Genomic DNA, 20,957 nt, shown 5'->3' on the forward strand with positions numbered 1-20,957 from the left:
TTGGACCCAAATTCCAGATCAGGCCTAAAACCAACTAATTGGGCCTAAGGGTCAGGCCCATAGACCAACCAAGCCCACGAAGCCCACCTGAGAACTCTATAAATAGAGAAGTTCTCTTCATTTGTAGGGGTAGCATTTTTTACACTCAGAAGACCCAGAAAGAATTCACTAACAAGCAGAGGACTCCCAAGACTCCTGAAGCTGCACTCCTACAAGGCAGAAGACCTTTAAAGACACAAATATTCTTCCAAGACTTCTACTTCAATCTTCTAAGACTCCTGAAGCTGTACTCCTATAAGGCAGAAGATCTTTAAAGATACAAATACTCTTCCAAGACTCCTACTTCAAGCTTCTAAGACTCCTGAAGCTGCACTTCTATAAGGTAGAAGACCTTTGAAGATACAAATACTCTTCCAAGACTTCTACTTCAATCTTCCAAGACTCTGAAGCTGCACTCCTATAAGGCAGAAGATCTTTGAAGACACAAATACTCTTCCAAGACTTCTACTTCAAACTTCCAAGACTCCTGAAGCTGCACTCCTATAAGGCAGAAGACATTTGAAGATATAAATACTCTTCCAAGACTTCTACTTCAAGCTTCCAAGAATCCTGAAGCTGCACTCCTATAAGGCAGAAGACCTTTGAAGACACAAATACTCTTCCAAGACTTCTACTTCAAGCTTCTAAGACTCCTGAAGCTGTACTTCTATAAGGTAGAAGACCTTTGAAGACAAAAATACTCTTCCAAGACTTCTACTCCGAGCTTTCAAGACTTCTACTTCAAGAACGTTTGGTGCTTTCCTTCTCCAAGTCAAGCATATTCACCCAAAAGAGAATCAGAGGATCAAGTATTAGAGATTGAACCACATCACATCAAATCAACTCCAACATCAACACCAACTCAAGTTCAACTCCACGAAACACGTTTCTCCGAAAACCTCGTGTGAACAATTCCCTTGGCTATTACAGTGATGGGGGAGATTTAGTTAAAAAAAATTCATGACATAGTAAAAATATAGAGCAATAATAGGAAGTAGAAGAGAAAAAAAAGAAAAGAAGATGGATAATGAAATTCATGGAGAAAAATTAGTTAAAATCAAAAGTTTTGATTTTGTTTTGGTTTCTCATTTTATTTAAACATATTTCTAGAAGAAATGTAATGGGTTAATTGTTATTCATTGACCAAAAAAGAAAGGAAAAAAAAGAAAAATTTTAAAAATTAAAAGAAAAATTACAATCCATATTTTTTTCAAACAAATATGGGTAGAATTATTGAACAAAAAAGTTTCAAAACAAAAATAATAATCATAAAAGCATATTATTGAATAAAAAAGTATAAAAAATTGCATACGATAGCCAGATATATGAACTTTACACCCTAAACACAGACATATGAACTCAAACCAAATAACTCTGCATCCCAAATGAACTCCACAGATATATGAATGATATATGAACTCCAGACATTCTATCTCAATTCTGCACCCCAAATAGCCAATAAAACTGTTTACGCCGTAGAAATCGTTTTTTTTTTTTTAATAATGATGTATTCATAATTTAATTTGAATTAATTATAATTATTAGAAGTTTCATTGATTACCATATAAGTAAGCCACAAATAATATATTACAAAGTTACCAAATAAAAAGCCTAGCCTTTAAATAGATATAAATATAAAAGAAAGTCTCATTTGGTAACCAGTTCGTTTTTTATTTTTGGTTTTTGAAAATTAAGCCTATTTTCTTCCTATATCTTACAATAATTTACTTTTTTCTTTAGATACAATGGTTGAATTATTAGTCAAATTCCAAAAATAAAAACAAATTTTTAAAAGCCACTTTATTTAGTTTTCAAATTTTTGATTGATTTTTCTAAACCATTGATAAAAACACATAGATAACGAAGGAAGAAATTTGGAGGAAAACTAATATCTATATGCTTAATTTTCAAAAACAAAATAAAAAAAATCATATGGTTATCAAATGGAATCTTAATTTTCATGCGATGTTGATGAGAAGTTGTTGGAGCTGCATCCTCTGAACGGTGCCGTTTTGAATTTGCTGTAGCTTTTGTTCTTGCTCATTTTGTTGAATACTCCACAAACGAGCTGCATCGGCGGTGGTGGTGGTAGGGAGTCACCGCCTCCAGACACCGGCATTACAGGGAGGTTCTCGCAATTGCAGACTTCGATCATTAGGCCATCAGGGTCGTGGAAGAAGAGCTGATCGATGAAGATCCCGTCGTCTTCCACCTCGCATTTCACGTACTCGATTCTCATCTCTTTTAGTTGCTTCTCCGTTATCGCCATGTTTTCGCTCTGCCATATTAATGATAAAAATTACGTTGAGACTACACATATATGTAACATCTCTATTTTCCGTATTTTTCTAAAATTTTGTTGGTTTAAATTTCAAATGTCATCATATTCTAAACAATAGTTTTATATATATATATATATATATATATAATATGCATTTGGTTCCGTAATAATTTAGTCTTCCCAATTTAGGCTCAAGTTGTTTTATAACTAATTATTTTTTTTTAATTTTAAAAAATTAAGATTATAAATACTACTTCTACCTATAGATTTATGTTTTGTTATAAATTTTCTATTCATGTTTTCATAAATCAAATAAGAACTTAGCAAACTAGGGTCTCATTTGATTGCCTATAGATACCCATTCTACTTCAAGGTTTCTTGTTTGTTATCTACTTTTTTTAGTTCTACCCATGTTTTTAAAAACCAAGTCAAATTTTGAAAACTAGATTTTTTTTTTTTTTTGGACAATTCACAAAAAGTTATGGGATCCATTGGCGAATCCAAATATCTTAATTAGGTTGACACATCTTTAGTGTCCTCATCATTTCCCGTGGCCAAAATTAGTTTTTTTTTTTAAAATATTTTTTAAAAACTTTGTTTTGCTTTTAGAATCTGACTAAGAATTCAATTCTTGCACTTAGGAAAGATGCAAACTATAGTGACAAAATGAAAAAAAAAAATAGGCATAATTTTAAAAAACCAAAGGCATGTTTTGGTAACCATTTTGTTTAATATTTTTTTAAACCTATGGACACTACTTTCACCACCAAATTTCTTTCTTTGTTATCTACTTTTCACTAATAGTTTAAAAAACAAAGTAAAATTTTGAGAACTAAAAAAAATAGTTTTTATTTTTGAAATTTGGCTAAGAATTCAACCATTGTACTTAACAAATATGCAAATCATTTATAAGATTGTGGATTATAAGGCTTAATATAAAATACATTATTTTTCACAACAATGACTAAATCGTTATATCCTAAAATTAATTTAAAAATGAAAATAAAGAGGGACCTGAAATGAAAGATGATTATCTTTAGGCTTGATGACTCTTTTCTTGGGCATGTTATCAGGTTCATCAGATTGAAGAAGATGTATTCCAATGCCATAGTTGTACAACCTATTTCATTAAAAAAAAAAAAAAAAAAAAAAAAAAAGTCATAATAATTTTTTGAAATAAAAATAAAAATAAAAATAGAAAATGATCTTGGGTTTAGAGAGAAAAAAAAAAAAAAACAAATACAATACCATGCACCATGGAAGGTAAAGGAGGTAGGTCTTTTAATAGGATAAAACCCAAGGACTTTCTGATAAAATTCCAAAGATTTCTCCAATGAATTGCAAACTATTGAAATGTGATTCACAGACTTGAGAAGAAGAGGGTTCTTCATCTTTACTCAAAGAAATTCAAAATCAGAAGGTTGTGTTTTTTATAAATTAAGAACCCCAAAAAGAGGAAAGGAGCAAATGGAATTTGTTGTTGTTGGATTGAAATTTCTGCACTGCCTTTGGGGGTTTATATATTGGATTGAGTTGGAGAGAATTTTTAATTTATTTGGTTTTGATTGATTAATTAATTTAATGTTATGGTTAGATGATCTTGTTGGAAAGAATTATTATTTGATTAGCATAACTTTTTGTCTGCTTTGATTTCCAAGTAAACTGAAGAGCTGGAAGAGAGATGTAATCTTTTTAATTTTGACTTTGTCAAAGTATTAGGTGCGTACATAAGTTGGATTGAGAGTATTTTTTGGATCAATCTAAAATTTCAAGTTCGTTAGATTGGCAATCCAAAACATTCAAATAAAGTCTCCGATCCAACACTTAATTAAAAATATGTAAATTTATCTACAACACAGGATTAATAACTAAAATCTCATAAAATTCAAATGTTAAATATCAAATATTTATGATATTTATTACAAATTTTAAACAAAGACAAATATCACAAAAATTTTAAAAATTAAAAATTCATAAATTAATTAAGCTTTAAATGAATATATATATTATAGATTTTTTTAACCAATCCACGACCCACCGAACTCAACAAAAATAGAAAAAGTTTAACATTTAATCCAACTTAACCCTTACATTTTTGGTTGGATAGTCTAGGTTGTTCAGATTGTAGGGTCATTTGAATACTCCAACAAAATATAATGAATTTGTTTGCTTTTAATTTGGGATTTTAGTGGGATTTTTTTTGGTTAATTTGCATCCATGATTAAAGGGGAAGAAAGATTTTCTTTTCTTCATTCAAATACAGAAAAATAATCAAAATATTTATAAATATGGTAAAATTCCACTATCTACATGTGATAGACCGTGATAGACTACTATTTATGTCTATTATGTCATAATAGACATAGATAAGTCTATTGCGATCTATCATCGATGAACTGTAATATTTTATTATTATTTATAAATATTTTCAATAATTTTATCATTTAAAATAATTTCCATTACTTAAAAGCTCATGGTAAGTAAACCTATTTTAAACTTAGTACTTTTCTTTAACTCAACAGTTGCAGGAGTAAATGAGAAAAACACGTCGATTTGTAAAATGATAATAAGTGCATCTTATCTTATTCCCTAAATTATATTAAAAATTACTATTTTTCAGTATATTGTCTCATAAAATGGTCTATTAGAAGTCTGTGTCACATTTAAACTGTTTTTTTTTTTTAATTTAATTTTATTTTATTTTTTTGTAATAAGTGGTAACATAGTTTTTTAACAAATTATTCAGAAAAAAAAATTAGAAATAATTTTAAGGACTAAAAAATGGTTTTTGGAAAAGTGTGTTTTTACTTCTTGAATTATGGTTTATTAAGATTCCAAGATTATTCTAAAAAGTAAAACTATAGACATGGAAGTTGGGGAGATAGGTTAAGAAGCTGAATTTAAAATAAATAAATAAAATTAAAAACAAAATAATATTAGCACCTGAAAAAACCAATGAAAAAAAAATTGGTGAACAAACTCAGTCAAGAATTAATTGGTCAAACTTAGTTCAATGGATTAATAAAATCAAAAAGTGTAAAAAAAAAAAATCTAAATATTTAGGTTTTGGATTTTACTAACGCTTCTTCTTCTTTGGAAGTTTATGTTTCCTTAGTTTTTTCAGAGAATTTTTCCAACTTTTTTTTTTTTTTTAATTTTATGAGGGACAGATGGAATAAGTAGCAGACATTTCAACATAATCATATCCCAAAAACCAACTTGTAGTTAAATTTAATTTAATTTTTAGTTTCCTTATTGGTTTATTATTTTTATTTGGTGATATTGTGAGTCAATATATTTATAATATACATTTTAAATATTGCTAACATGATAAAAAAATGAAAAGAAAACAAATGTATTTATCATTTTTTTTTTTGGAAAATTGTACCCGTGACAAATATATTTAGACAAATAAAGAACGTGACTTCAAATTTCTTGAAATTGCAGGTATGGCAAACACATCTTTCTCCTCTGTCCCTTTGATTTATGGGTTTCTTCTTTTATCATCATATCTCTTCTTTCTTTCTTTATTTAATTTTTTTAACCAATCTTTACCTCTTTATCCTTTTTTTAAACCATGTGATGATAGCATTGGCATTGAGTTTGCAATTCTAGTGTAAGTTTTAGTGTTAATTTTAGCCTTTTAAATGAATAATTTTGTTTAGAAAAAATAATACTATCAAATTAATAGGTGGCCTTAGCATTAAAATTCTTGTATTTTCAAACCTTCTAATTTAGATGAAAAAGGCATAGATTGGTAGTATGACTATTGTTAGCCTATTGATGATTTGCTTCTTCATTCCTTACTCCCTCCCTGCTGAATATATTTGCAAACTCATTCTATCATCACATTCCCTCAGAGTGAAGAAGAAAAATGTGATATATTAACAACATATCTTACAATAATTAACATTTCAAGTGTGTCGATAAAAAATATAATATCAATCAACATTCAATCAATAACTTATTTTAAAGTAAAACATGTATGTTTTATTTTATAAACATGATATTCTAAGTGTATAAATTCTAAACATGTGTGCTTTTATCCTTTTTCTTTTCATATATATATTGTTTTAAACTTCAAATTTCATAGTAAAACCCATAAATCAAAATTTTCCACTTCAATTTTAAATTTCTAAATTACAAATCTTTCAAAATCTCCAAATCCTCAGTTATCAAATCTCATATCAAATTACGTCAAATAATTATTTTTTCAGCTATCCTAATTATGGCTCCAAACATCAAATAGAAATTTTATGATAATCAAATAGCAATCACAAAGTACTCAGTATCAAATAGCAATTAGATAGCAATCAATAGCAATCGAAATCACTGATTGCTATTTGATTGTTTTAATTAAACAACAATCAAGCAACAATATCATTGATAATTTGACTATCATTATCATATAGCAATATGTATTATTGACAACCAGTGGTTCAGTATTAGATAGCAAATCAATATAAGATAGTAATTGGATAACAATCAGTATAAAATAACAATCAAACAGTAATCAGACAACAACCAGTATCATTGAAAATTAGTATATCATATAGTAATCAGATAACAATCATGTAACAATAAACATCAAATGAAAATCAGATAGCAATCAAATTTTAAGCGAAAGTCAGTCAATCATGATTGCATAGGTGAGATTTACCATATTTACAAAAAAAAGCAAAAACTAGGGACACATGTCTAATTTTCAATTTATTTATTTTTATTAAAGTTGCAATTACCACTTTTATTCCTTGTCCCCAACCCATTATTTGTCTATAAGAATTTTGTATTTTGTAACTTTTTGAGTAGGAACGATTATTCTACCAAATAAAATATGAAATTTTTTTATAATTGGATTAAATTATATAAAATATCCTTAAACTTTATATTTTATGTCAAAAATACGTTTGAAATTTTAAAAGTTATAAAAATACTCTTAAACTTGCTAAAAAAGTTCAAAAGTACCCTTATCGTTGGTTTTAGATGAAAATAGTTAGTGTTTTGTTTAAAAAATACCTCTGAACTTTAAAAACATTAAAAATATCCTTAAACTTAAAAAAAAAAAAAAATAACCTCGAACTTTCATAGGTTGCATTAATACTTGTAGCCTTATAAAAACAAAGTTTCAAAATGTTCTCACTGTTGGTAGAGTGATCAATTTGTGTGAAGTTTTCCTGAGTTTGAAATGAATCAATTTTAAAACAAATTATATAAATATTCTTTTTTTTCCCTCTATAGATACTTTCAGTTTATCCTCCCATTTATCCAATTTTACACTAATTTCCTAACAACAAAATATAAACCAAAACATGCAACAAAATCTTACAAGATTAGAAATTCAAAATATTCCCTTACCAAAACGATAAATAGCTAAATGCATAAAGAATATAAATATATTTGGTTATTAGCACACAATACTCAACTAATACAACCTTGTTAAAACACATAAGACTTAAGGTTCCTTTGGTGGTTCCATTATTCTTTTTTCTTTTTATTATAATCTATATACTTTAATTGAAGGGGTATTTCTTTTTTTTTTTAATGACATAGACAAAGGTCAAAAAGTCAACAAGAAGGAGAGTAAAAAAGGAGAAAAAATAGATAATATAGAGAAGTGTTACGTCATAGATTGAAGTAGGAGAGTTAGAGGATATGAAAGAGAGAGGTAACACAGTGTTAATAAATTATATATATTTTTTAAGATAATGGTACTATTGCAACTTTTTTAAAGTTTAGAGGTATTTTTGCAATGAGGTGTTAAAAACAACTTTTGTTCATATATTAAGTTAAACTTTTCCATAAGTTTGTAAGTAGTTTTAAAACTTTTAAAGTTTAAGGATATTTTTGAAATAAAATTTCAACGGTTTCCATTCAAAACTAATGGTAAGTGTATTCTTTTTTAACTTTTCTTGAAAATTTAAGGATATTTTTTAACCATTCTTAAAAATTTAAGGGTATTTTTTAAATTTCTGAAAGCAAGAATATTTTTTACACAAAAAGTGAAAAATTCAAAGGTATTTTTAAAAATAATTTAGCCTAATTATTTCTATTGATGTAGAATTAGGGAGACAATCTCATTTGATTTACACTGATTTAATTCGAACTGAGAATTTGTTGATTTATAAAATATATGATACGTACAAAATAAAGAAAGCCTACACCACGCTGGTTTCAATTTCTTGAGAATGTAGTAAAGGATTATAGATTCATTTGAGTTTGATGTAGCTTTTAAATTGGTTGGCAATTGTACTTATAGAAAAACTAAAGTAAATTATTATTTAGTAAATTTTAAATTTAAAAAATAAAAAGTAAGTAACAACGCTGGTAAGTATAAATATTAAATTAAACATAATATACAGTATATATAATTTGATAATTAATATAGGAATTTCATAACTTATTTATTTATAGTTTTTATAAAAGTATAGAAAAAATCATTGCTATATAAATTTGAAATGAAGATATATTATATCAATTAAAGTATTTAGTTCATTTTTTTAAAAGAATTACATGATTTAAATTGTAAAATATTTTATTTAATATAAATTGTTTATACAAGTTTAGAAAAAACAAATTGTTACAAAAATATTGAATTGTCCAAATTTTATTGATATAAGATGAAAGAGAGATGAAAGAAAAAAAAAAATATAAAAGGATAAGAGGTTAATTTAAAAAGTTAGTACGAAAGCTAAAAAAGCTTTCGAATGTCCAAAGAGATTGAAAAATGATTTTAAAAAAATAAAGAATAACTTGTTTAACCAAACGTACAAAAACAGTAATAAATAATGTGTATTTATTTTTTTAAAGAAAAATAGAACCCATACCTTACCTTTTCCTATGAGGTTAATTATCCTATACAAGTGAGTAATAAATATGATTGACCCAATTATTTATTTATTTATTTTTAATTTTAATTTTTGAGTCTTTAGCTATTAATATATGGTATGGTCTATGTCGTTAAGTTCAATTTCATCCTTTTAACTTTTTCTCATTTCGTTTATAATAATAATGATTTTTACCCATTCAAAAGATTCAAAAAGGGATCCCTTCCCACAAAGTAACAACAAAATAATATTTGTCATAGATGATATTGAGATTACTAAAAATGATCCCTAATTAATTGAAATATAAGTTCAACTGCTACTTTTATTATTTTATGATTTTGATTTTAATTTTAGGGTATGTTTGGAATGATTTAGGAAAAAAATATTTTTCAAAAATACATTTTCATTTAAACGTTTTTATAAAAACTCCTTGAATAAAAGTACACATGTATTTAAAAATTCTTTTTCAAAAGTGTTTTTATGTAAAGGTGTGTTTGGTTTATTATATATTAAAAGTGTCTTTATTAATTTTAAGGTACTATAAAAGAATTTTTCAGTGGAGGTGATGGCCGGAGTTGATTGACAAGCATAAAAAATGGTGGTCAAAAGTGGCCGGCAATGGACACCAAAGATGGTGGTCTGAGATTGGCTAATGGAGGTTGACTGTCGATGATCATCGGTGATGGTGGTCAAAGATTGTTGGCAGCAATCATTGGAGAACAGTGATCAAAGATTGGCCACTGGCCGGAGATCGTGGCTGGAGGTAGCCGACGACAATTGCTGGAAATGGTGGTTGGAGGTTGGCCGACGACGGTTGCTGAAGGTGATAACCAGAGTTTCTCATCTAATTGAAGAAGAGATTAACCATTAAACACTCAAAATTCGTTTTTCTAAAAGCGTTGGTTTCAAGTGTTTATCCTAACCCAACTTATTTTATAAAATAGTTTTTTTTTTCAAAATTCATATTAAGTAGTTGTCAAACACAAGAATTTTTTTAAAATAACTTATTTTTTTATTTAATCACTTAAAAAGATATTCCAAATACACCTTAACTTTTCAACCCTATAAATTAAAATCTTATGAGTTTCAATTTCATATTTTTAACCAACTTTTTAACAGTCACTAATTGTCAATGTCGTTATAAAAGTTGTTAATGCAATAATATATGTAATTATTGTCAAGTTTATTTCCTATACTTGTATAGCTTATGACCTAATAGTTTTTAACAGTCACGAATTGTCGTTATAAAAGTTGTTAATGCAATAATATATGTAATTATTGTCAAGTTTATTTCCTATACTTGTATAGCTTATGACCTAATAGTTTTTAACAGTCACGAATTGTCGTTATAAAAGTTGTTAATGCAATAATATATGTAATTATTGTCAAGTTTATTTCCTATACTTGTATAGCTTATGACCTAATAGTTTTTAACAGTCACGAATTGTCGTTATAAAAGTTGTTAATGCAATAATATATGTAATTATTGTCACGTTTATTTCCTATACTTGTATAGCTGATGACCTAATAGTTTTTATTTGTCTAATTATTATCTAAATTGACAATAATTAGGATTCAAGATTTAGGTAAATATGATTGGATTTTTTTTATGGAAAAAGGTGAAAATTTTAGATCAACGTAAACTATGGAGACTAAATTGAAACAAAATGATTGGAACAAACTTTTAAAATTCAATCAATAAAATTGAAACCTGTTAAAGGAATCCAATGAAACAAGTAAAAAAGTTTGAAAATAAAATTTGTAGTTTAACCCAAAAAAATAGAAACGGTTGAGTAGCCATTTATTTTTAAAAATTAAACCTATAAACATTACTTCACCTCCATATTTTTTTCTTTATTATCTATCTTATACCAATAGTTTAAAAAATCAGGTCAAATTTTGGAAATAAAAAAAACGTAACATTTAAAAAGTTGTTTTTGTTTTTAGAATTTGGCTAAGAACTCAACATTATACTTAAAAAATATATAAATCATAATAAGAAAGGAAGAGAAACTAGACTTAATTTTCAAAAATTAAAAACGAAAAACAAAATGATTAATAAACGAGACCTAATGATAAGGATTTTAAATATAAAAAGTTGTGATCAATTAACTCTCTAATTTTATTTGTTAATTGTTTCTCGAATTTATTAATTAGAAAATAATTTATAAAATTATCTTCATAAGATATTAGGGAAAATGAAGGTGATAATAGACATGCACCAAATAAAATTTTGTACATTCATATACGACATGACTAAATTGATGTCAACTTGAACCAATATAATTCAATATATTATTTTAAAGGTTGTTTATTCACGCACTTTCATAATTAGTAAACTAAAACAAAAAGGTGAAACGAAAACCTAATATAAACAAAAACATTGTTTATCTGACTTTATCTTGAATTAAAGTATGTCGGGAATACCATAAACCAACTTTGACCTTTGGCCGGCACCACACATACATACATATATATATATATATATATGTGCGTGTGAATGTATATGTGTATGTATTTATACATACATATGTATATATATTTACTTTTTCTTCATATCCCTGTTATTATTATTGGCCCATGGTATTATATAATGTTTATTTTTCTTCATAATAATGATTATAATAATGATGGCAATTTTATTTGTGTTCTCTGTATGTATAAAAAAATGGAAAAAGAATTAGATAAAACTTAATCAGTTTGAAAAAAATAAAGTCACAAAAAACTAAATTTGATAACAAAAATATATAAACAAATAGAAAAAAAAAAAAGATAAAATCGAATTTAATAAGAAAATATATAAATAAATTGAAAAAGAATAAGATAAAATCAAATCTGATAACAAAAAAATAGATTTGAATAGATATTTAGGTAGAAATATAAAAAAGATACAAAATTTAGTTATAGTAACTAATCATTAAAAAAAAAATATGGTTGAAGTCTCATAATTTTACATTACTATCACATTGTATTTATAAATAAAGATTAGTTAAATTTCATAGTTTGATATTATTATTATACTGTATGTGTAACTATATGTTAGTTAATTATTAGAATATATTGATATTAATGGAGAAAATTAGAAAAATACAATATTTTGTTATAATCAAGAACATGAAAAATGAAAGTTAAATCAGGTAATGATCAGAGACTGATTTTTTTAATGGATTCGAAAAGTGGTTATACAAATCTAATATGAGGAAAAACTATCCACATGAAATTTAAATTGGGCAAAAAAAATGGATCACTCCATGGTCCATTTAAACTGTATTTCTATTTCGGATTGATTCATGCTATAACAATTACAATGTATTCAATATTTCTAAGGAAGACCACACGAATGGTAAACCAAGTATTATAATAAAAAATCTCATGTGAGTGTCACACGTTTTACCAAAACTTTTATTATTTCTAGAATTAACCAAAAATCCAAATAAAATCCGAATTCTTGCTATTTTGCTCAATTTCCTAGAAACTATCTAGTATAAAAACTATCCATTAATTTTATATAAAACAAAGGAGCTTTACCCTAATCTACCGGCCTACAATTGGGCGAGCCCAAGCTACCATTGGCTTATTTTCCTTTTAAGTTCATTAAAATACGACGTGGAGACTAAAAAAGAGAGGTAGAATATGTCTAAAATTGAGAGTTGATTTAGATAGATGTCTATTTTTTCATTTTTTTTTTGAAAAATGTCTAAGGTGAATAGATGGGCCTAACAATTACACCCTACTTTTCCTTCCTATCCTCCTTGTACATCGGATAAGATACGGGGTAAGATATTATTTCTTTAATGATTTTAAAAATAGAATATTATTTTATTTAATTAATTAATAAAAAAAATTAGAAAATTCATAGAAATAGAAAAATCCAAAAAATATTTACTATGTCCAAAGAATTATTATATATAGATTATTTAGTTACATATTATTTTTCGTTTTTACTCTCCATGTACCTATAAGCATTAGATGCACGAGAATTTATATCTAGATGATCTCTTTTATTATATATTTTTTTACTTGATTTACACTGGATGAGATATGAGGTAAGATATATATATTTTTTTAATAATTTTGGAAACTAAATATTATTTCTTCTTAATTAATTAATGAAAGGAATTATTATATCTAGATTATTTAGGTGCAACTTTTTGTTAATGTTAGGTCAGATATCATCATTGTGTCGCATTTATTCTCCTAATTTACTATGTTTGCAAATCTGTCATGGTCATTAATCACATTGATCCTTTTCAATATAATTGTGTTAAGACTACGATAAACATGATCATCTCTAATGTTTAAAATTATAACATGTGGTATTTTTAGTACGATGTAAGTAGAAAATTAGATTTCATATGTTTATTAGGTGTGAGTCATTAATTATAAACGTGTTTGTGAAAATGTCATCTTGTACAAAAAAAAAAAAAAAAAAATCTCCAATCCAAGCTCCAACAACACTTCAAATCTAAATCATTTTTTTAAAAATAGGAATATCTTCTTTTTTTTAAAACAATTTTAAAACGAATTTTTTTAGAGACAGAATTAAAAAAAATTAAAGTTGTGAAAAAACAGAAAAAAATATTAAAAATACCACAACTCTCGGTGTATTTTTTTTTTTCTAAATGTCACAACATCTTAATGAAAGAATATGTCTTTTATGTAAAGGTACAACATCACAGCATTTGAATATGCACAAGTAGTCTTTAAAAACAAAGAGAAATCCAGAAAATATTGCAAAAAAAAAGTTTGATTTTATTTTTTTAAAAAAAATAATATGTCATTGAAACATATTTTAAATTTTTAAAAACAAAAAGAAGAAATTTTTTTATCAAAACATGTTTTTACTTTTCAATTTTCAGAAAACAGAAACTAAAATAATTAACAAAGATGTTTTTAGTTTCTTATTTTTTAAAAACAGAAAACCAAAACCATTGCCAAATATATATAAATTTTGTTTCTTAAAAACTAAAAATCAAAATAGACTTTCAAAACCCAAAATAAAACATAAATAGTTATCAAATTTGTATATTGACTTTTTGTTTTTGAAATTTAAGCTTATTACATGTCAATTTCTTACGGTGATTTTCATTTTTCTTGTAAAAGAGATAAATTATTAGCTAAATTTAAAAAAAATAAAAAATATTTGTAAAAATAGATAACAAAGCAAGAAATTTAGAGCCTATTTGGTAATCAATTTGGTTTTAGCTTTCTATTTTAATTTTTGGTTTTTTTAAAAATAAGTTTGTTGGGTAATATATATATTTTTTTTTTGGTTTTTAAAACTTAAAAAGCGTTTTTGAAATTTAAGAAAAAGAATCTGAATAAAAAGAAAAGGTTTTTGAAATCTGGTTTCTGTTTTTTAACTATCTGACCGAGGCTGGGAGGGGAGGGGAGGGGTGGGGAAAGTTTATTGAGTTTGTAGTTGACTTCAAGTTGGTTTTATTTATTTATTTATTTCTTAATTGCATATTTAATGCAAAAAGTGTTTTTTTCATTCAAAACTAACAGCTTTTCTTTTAAATATTTATATATATATATTTAAGAATAATATGTTATTTTGAGTTTAAAATTATTGTAATTATTATTAACTAAAAAATAATAAAAATTTATTTTTTATCAATAAAATATATCTATAAATATTAAGTAGTTTAAATACAAATTTGTAGTATTCAACTTATTTGTTAAAAGCTGAAGTCTGAGGAATCAATCTTCGGTTCAATTAAGATAATACTGTGTTAAAAATATATATTTTAATTATTTATATGAATAAATATTATATTATTTCAAGTGCATAATCACCTATTATTTTTCTTACCAAATTTTTTGTTTTTATTAAACATTATGAATAGTGGTATTGTTATTATGAATAGATATTATAGAGTTTGTTGAAGTCAACCAATGGATCTAGAAATCAATCTAGAATAATCAAAATTTATGATTATAATTATAATATTTGAGATCATGTTCGTATAAAATATTTACTAAAAAGTTATTGTCAGCCTCCGAAATCATACTTTCCACTTAAAAATTTTGGTACGAAGTTAAGACGATTTAATACAACTTGGTTAAGTGAATATTCTAATAAGTTATAATATAGCATTTCAAAGGATGCTACATTTTGTTTATATTGTTATATATTCAAATAAGAAAATTCTTAGAGGGCAATTGTAATTTAATAAATTAGTTAATATATGAAGTTATGAATATTTTTTTTACATTCATTTATAGATTTTTTTTTTGTTAGACTTGTACATATAGCGTCCCTTATATAAAATTTCTGGCTCCGCCACTAGTTACACTAGTATTATTACAATGGATGCACCACTCAAATTCTCAACATCTTCTTCATATGACCTATCTGTTATGAATACGGACAATTTTAGCTTCAATCGCTCAACTGAGCTCTAAGCTCCGCTAGGCTCTATGAGGTACTACAAGTTTCATTAGACTCTCCTCCTAAATCCTACTAGGCTCCCCTAGGCTCTTTTAGGCTTAGGGTATTCTAAGCTCTCTTAGACTTCTCATGCCTAGGCCTTCTTTAGATTCTCCTAGGCTCATCATGCTTAGACTTCTAAACTCTCCTAAGTTGGGCTTTCCTTGATTGCTCTAGGCTTTGACTTCTCATGCCTAATCATTCTTAAACCCTCCTAAGCTCTCTTAGGCTCTCTTAAGCTCTCCTAGAGTCCTCTCGAGCTGTCTTCTTGGCTTTCCTGAGCTCCACTAAACTCAACTCTGGGTCCAACTGAGCTCTCTCTAAGCTCTCCTAGGCTCCCCCCATGGGTCCCCTTGAGTTCTCTTTTAGGCTTCTCTAAGCTCCACTAGACTCTCTTATAGGCTTCCCTGAGCTTCACTAAGCTTACCTCATGGATCTCAATGAACTCTAAGCTCTCTTAGACTCTTCCATAGGTCTTCTGAGCTCCATTAAGTTCTCTCCTACATTCCTCTAAGCTTTACTAAGCTCATCTAATGAGTTCAACTGAGCTCTCTCTAAATTCTCTTAGGCTTCCTATAGATCTCATTAAGCTCTCTTAGGCTTATCGCATGGGTACACGAGCCGGCTGAATTTGCCCATAATAGAGTTGTTTTTGTCTTATAATCGATGAAACAGTTGCAATAATGCAAACAACATGGGTTGGTTTTGCTCGTACGCATATTAGATAAAATAAGATTATAAAAATAGTTTGTTATTCATTTTATAGTAGGCAAAAAATTAAATAAAATGAAAAACTAAAAATAGTTACAAAGGAAGTTTTAGTTTTTAGTTTTTCAAAATAAGAAACAAAAATCAGTTACCTAACATATATAGTTTTTGTTGGTAAAAAAAAACATAAAACCAAAAAGTAAACATATATTGAAAAGCCATAAACGAAAAACAAAAATAGTTATTAAATGGACTTTTTAGAGATCAAATAGTGTCTATAAACTTAATTTTGAAAAACTGAAAACTAATATCCAAATTGTTGCCAAACGAAACTTAAATTATTCTATTTTAATTTTTTCGAACTTTCAAAAATTATATTCTAATATTTAAAATTATAGTGTATTTCATTTTTGTCTCTCTTAAACTTTAGAAATATCTAAGGCTTGGTTTGGTAACTATTTCATTATTAGTTTTTGGTTTTTGAAAATTAAACTTATTTTCTCCTCATTTCTTACAAGGATTAATTTGTATCTTTTTTAAGTAGAGTAGTTGAATTCTTAACCAAGTTTTTTTTTAAAAAAATTAAAAGTTACTATTTTTAGTTTTTAAATTTTGATTTAATTTTTTAAAATCAATGGTAAAAAATAGATAATAAATGAAGAAATTTCGAGGTAGAAGTAATGTCTATAGACTAAATTTTTTAAAACAAAAACTAAAAACCAAATAGTTACCGAACATACCCTAATTTATTTCGTTGTTTTTATATACGTATAACCGTACCGCTGCATGCTTTGCTTTTAAGTATATGAACAATGTGACTTTGGGCATGTATTAATGTGTGATAACAACATATCGATAGATATGGACATATGGCACATAGGCTAAACATGATTATTATGTACAATAATGATATTAAATGAAAAAAGTTAAACAATATCTTATTATTTTTGAAGGTCAACCAAAAAATATTATTATTTATTATGAATATTATAATAGAAAATAGATGCCCATTGCTTAGTGTCCCAAAGACCACGTGTCACCATTCATGTTGTCCATTTGTCCATGTGTCATGTAGTTATTCATGCTTGGTGTTTATGTAAGTACACATCTACTTGCCACTTTGCCTATAAATAGTTACATTTTATGGATCTTAAGAACATACCTATATTGGCCAGAATTCCATTCCCACTAATTTCATATTATTCAATTTCATGATTTTGGTTATCTTATGTTTTAGTTATTTTATTTTATAATTTTAGTTTTTAATTTATCTATTATTATTATATAAAAATATTATTATATTATATTTTTCATATCTGTATTCCCGTTGTGCTCCTCAATTTCATAACACGTTATCATTACGAGCTCCTGTTGTTTTCTCCGCTAAAGGTAGGTCCTAAAGTGTTTCCATGACAAACCTTACAAAATTAGAATTCGCAGCCCTTGACATTAATGGCAATAATTATTTGCCATGGGTGCTCGATGCCGAAATTTATTTGGATGCTATGAACTTGAGAGAAACAATTAAAGAAGAAAATACGACAACAAGTCAGGACAAAACAAAAGCGAAGATTTTCCTTTGTCATCATCTCCACGAGGGATTGAAAATGGAGCGTCTTATAATAAAAGATTCCCGTATCTTGTAGAAAAATTTAAAAAAGAGGTGTTGGGATTGGTGTCCTAATTCTCCCGGAGTCTCATTGTTATGTAAAGATACACATTATTAAATGAATAAAATAAGTGTTATTTAATTATGGCATTTACTCATATCCAATAAACAAAGTTCCTTGGTTATCTTATGTGAAGTTAAGCATATATATGTGATATACAAGTGGATCATGCTTTAAGTGATAACCTAAATCGGTCTGTAGTATAAGGATTAAGGTGGGATACTGATCCTGGTGACACTACGGATACGACCCGCTTTGTAGAGGTTTGCAAGTGTTGTAAACTAATATAGATGGTTGATCTTGACCATTCATATGGAGACGTGGAGCGGAGGTGTCCTATATAAAGATTTTGTATAAGACCTGGACCACGAGATGACTAGACTCTGTATATAACGCCGTTGATACTCGAGACTTGCATCTCACCTAAATGACCATAGATGACAAACCTCAATCCTGAGTGTTTTGTGAACTCCTGCCTTTGAGGGCGGTCCTTTGATTAGTATGGGTGAGAGTGGCCAGATTGCCAACTCAACATGCCTACCTTTTTGGGGACTTATCTGATCTGGGAGCTGGTTACTCAATCCACAATATGGAATTTACTTATTTCCCCAAGTAAGGATAAGTAGAGAGATTGCTCCCTTAAGGGCTGATTTTGGGGCTTGAACATAGTGGCCATAGCTTCTCTTTGGAAGAGAAGACTCAGTCATAGTAGGACTATGATTTATGTTCATTAAAGGGATCAATAGTACTTAAGGAGATAGATGTAACTACAGGGGCATAACTGTTATTGGCCCAGTTGTACTTATGAGCGATCTGTGAAGGGTTGTCGCACTACTCATTGGTTAAGATGGACACATAATATATCTGTAGTGAGGAGAGTTCAGTTGCTAGTCTTTAGTGGAGTGCCTGGTAGTTAATGGATAGTGGATCCCGTGACTAAAGAGTTTAGTCAGTTATTCACATACCGTTGGAGTTTTGGATCTACAGGTCTATGAGGTCCCCTTGGTAGCTTGGATTCATGTTGAAGGATCAGTTCTTGGTGTTGATTTGAAATGTTCAAATTGACAAGAGGTATCTTGGTTATGTATGATATAATTGGTATGATGTATAAGATACATCTAGTGGAGGATTGATGTAAATGAGATTTACATTAAGTACCATGGAATAGAAAAAGAACTATGGTTTATATATTTCATGCGATGAAATATTAAAACTATAGGTTATAAATATAGTATGATAAGTTGGTTATTATTTATGTTTATAATAATATTAATTATTAGATAATTAATACTTTTTCTTTTAAATAACCGAAGTAGTGAGTGGTTATTGATCATGGTAATCGTGAGTTTAAAAGGAAATCGATTTCCTATTTTAAATATGAGGTTTTACAAAAGTTTGAAAAGATTTGAGTTTTCTCTCTGACGAAAAGAAACTCACGGAAGTCGTCAAGTAAATACAGATTTACTAAACGACGGCTGGGCTAGGTAAACGATCGTGCAGGTGCTAGCTAAACGATCGTGCAGTGTTTACTAAACGATCGCATAGCTTTGCTAGACAATCGCTGGCCCAAGGTAAACGATCGTGTAGAATCGACCAAGCTAAACGATCACATAGCTTTTGCTAGACGATCGCATAGTTTTATCTAAACGATTGGGTATTGACCTATACGATATGTCTCCAACTTCTCCCACTTACCCAGTCATGTACGCGATCGTTCTTTCCTCCGTTCGTCTGCCTCACACCAAGTTCGAACAGAGCCCACCTTCTGGATTTTCACACCGAGAATACTAAGGTCGCCTTGTTGGTGGTGTCAGACTCAACTCGACATCGTCGAGGTTTTTCAAAGGCCATTCGTAGTGCTGTGGAGGTCGTTCATGTTGTGGAAGAGTTCATGACCGAGGAGATCGTTGAGAACGAGTGCGAAGTGTTCATGTCGTGTTCGTGCGGTGTTGCGGTCGTGTAGATCGAGCGCTCGTGATTGCTGTGATCAATCAGAGTGCACATCGGAGCGTGGAGACGCTTCTGCCTTTATTAGTATAGTTTTTCCTTCTGTACTTTTGATGTTCATGCTGTAATTTCTCTGTATATTTGAATACCCGTTTGTATTGAAGTCAACTGTAAATGTATTGTTGATTCATGATTGTAATTTGGAATAATTTTACTTCCGCTGCTCACGGAAATCGCGTTTCCGATTTCCTTCAATTGGTATCAGAGCCAGGTTCTCTGATATTCCAAATTACAATTCTGAATCGAACGATTTTTATAGTCGTGATGGGTGTCTGCATTTGTAGTTAACCGTTTTCTGCACTTGTGGATGAATTGATGAATGTTTCGGGTTTAAATTTCCTTTTTGTTAAAGATTTCGTTATTACAAAGTGTTAATTATAAGGGCCCCTACGTTTTTGGGTGTAATTAACTTTGCAATCGAGTCTGTAATTCAGAAAGTTCAAGTTCGTCGAGTCATTCATGATGAAGCTTCGACGCATGGCGATGCAGTTCTCAACGAAGAAGAAGATCAAGCGTTGATCGGATCGTGTAGCCTCAGGTAAACGATCATAGGGATTTAACTAAGCGATCGTTTAGATTTTCGTTCTAGACGATCGTGTAGTATTTTCTAAATGTTTGTTTAGCTAATGTTAAGCGATGAGGTAAATCGTTTACCATATCATGTAGCGTTGGTTGTGCGATCGCATAGTGGGAGCATGCAATGCTCATCGTGGGGTTGCGATCGCTTAGTGGGAGCATGTGATGCTCGTCGTTTAGTAGAAGGCGCGCACTAGATGATCGTATAGTTAGTAAGCTTCATTGTTACGTTACTACCTATGCGATCACACATATGCGATACCGAGACGCTAGCTAAGCGATCGCTTAGGCGATGGTGCTTTGCGGCATCGTAGTCGCTTAGCCGACTGTGGAAGGCGGGCGTCGTGCGGAGCGCGCTAAGCAATCGTGTACTTCAGGCTTCATTGCTTAGTAAAGGTACATGATCGTGTTGTAATGGC

At 28.5% G+C, this 20,957-nt stretch overlaps 1 protein-coding gene across 1 annotated transcript; it reads right to left on the reverse strand.

The window, feature by feature from the left end:
* Nucleotides 1-1,699: 1,699 nt before the first annotated feature.
* On the reverse strand, nucleotides 1,700-3,810 carry LOC120072266 (glyoxylase I 4-like). The gene is made up of 3 exons (XM_039024698.2): nucleotides 3,569-3,810; nucleotides 3,335-3,440; nucleotides 1,700-2,317 (listed from the first exon to the last, which is right to left on the reverse strand). The coding sequence occupies exons 1-3, from the start codon at nucleotides 3,709-3,711 to the stop codon at nucleotides 1,991-1,993; spliced, it is 576 nt and encodes a 191-aa protein (XP_038880626.1). The 5' UTR covers nucleotides 3,712-3,810; the 3' UTR covers nucleotides 1,700-1,990.
* Nucleotides 3,811-20,957: the final 17,147 nt, after the last annotated feature.

Source organism: Benincasa hispida, chromosome 2 (genome assembly GCF_027475165.1).
Source record: "Benincasa hispida cultivar pf3 chromosome 2, pf3_genome.v1.1, whole genome shotgun sequence".
NCBI classification, from domain to species: Eukaryota; Viridiplantae; Streptophyta; class Magnoliopsida; order Cucurbitales; family Cucurbitaceae; genus Benincasa; species Benincasa hispida.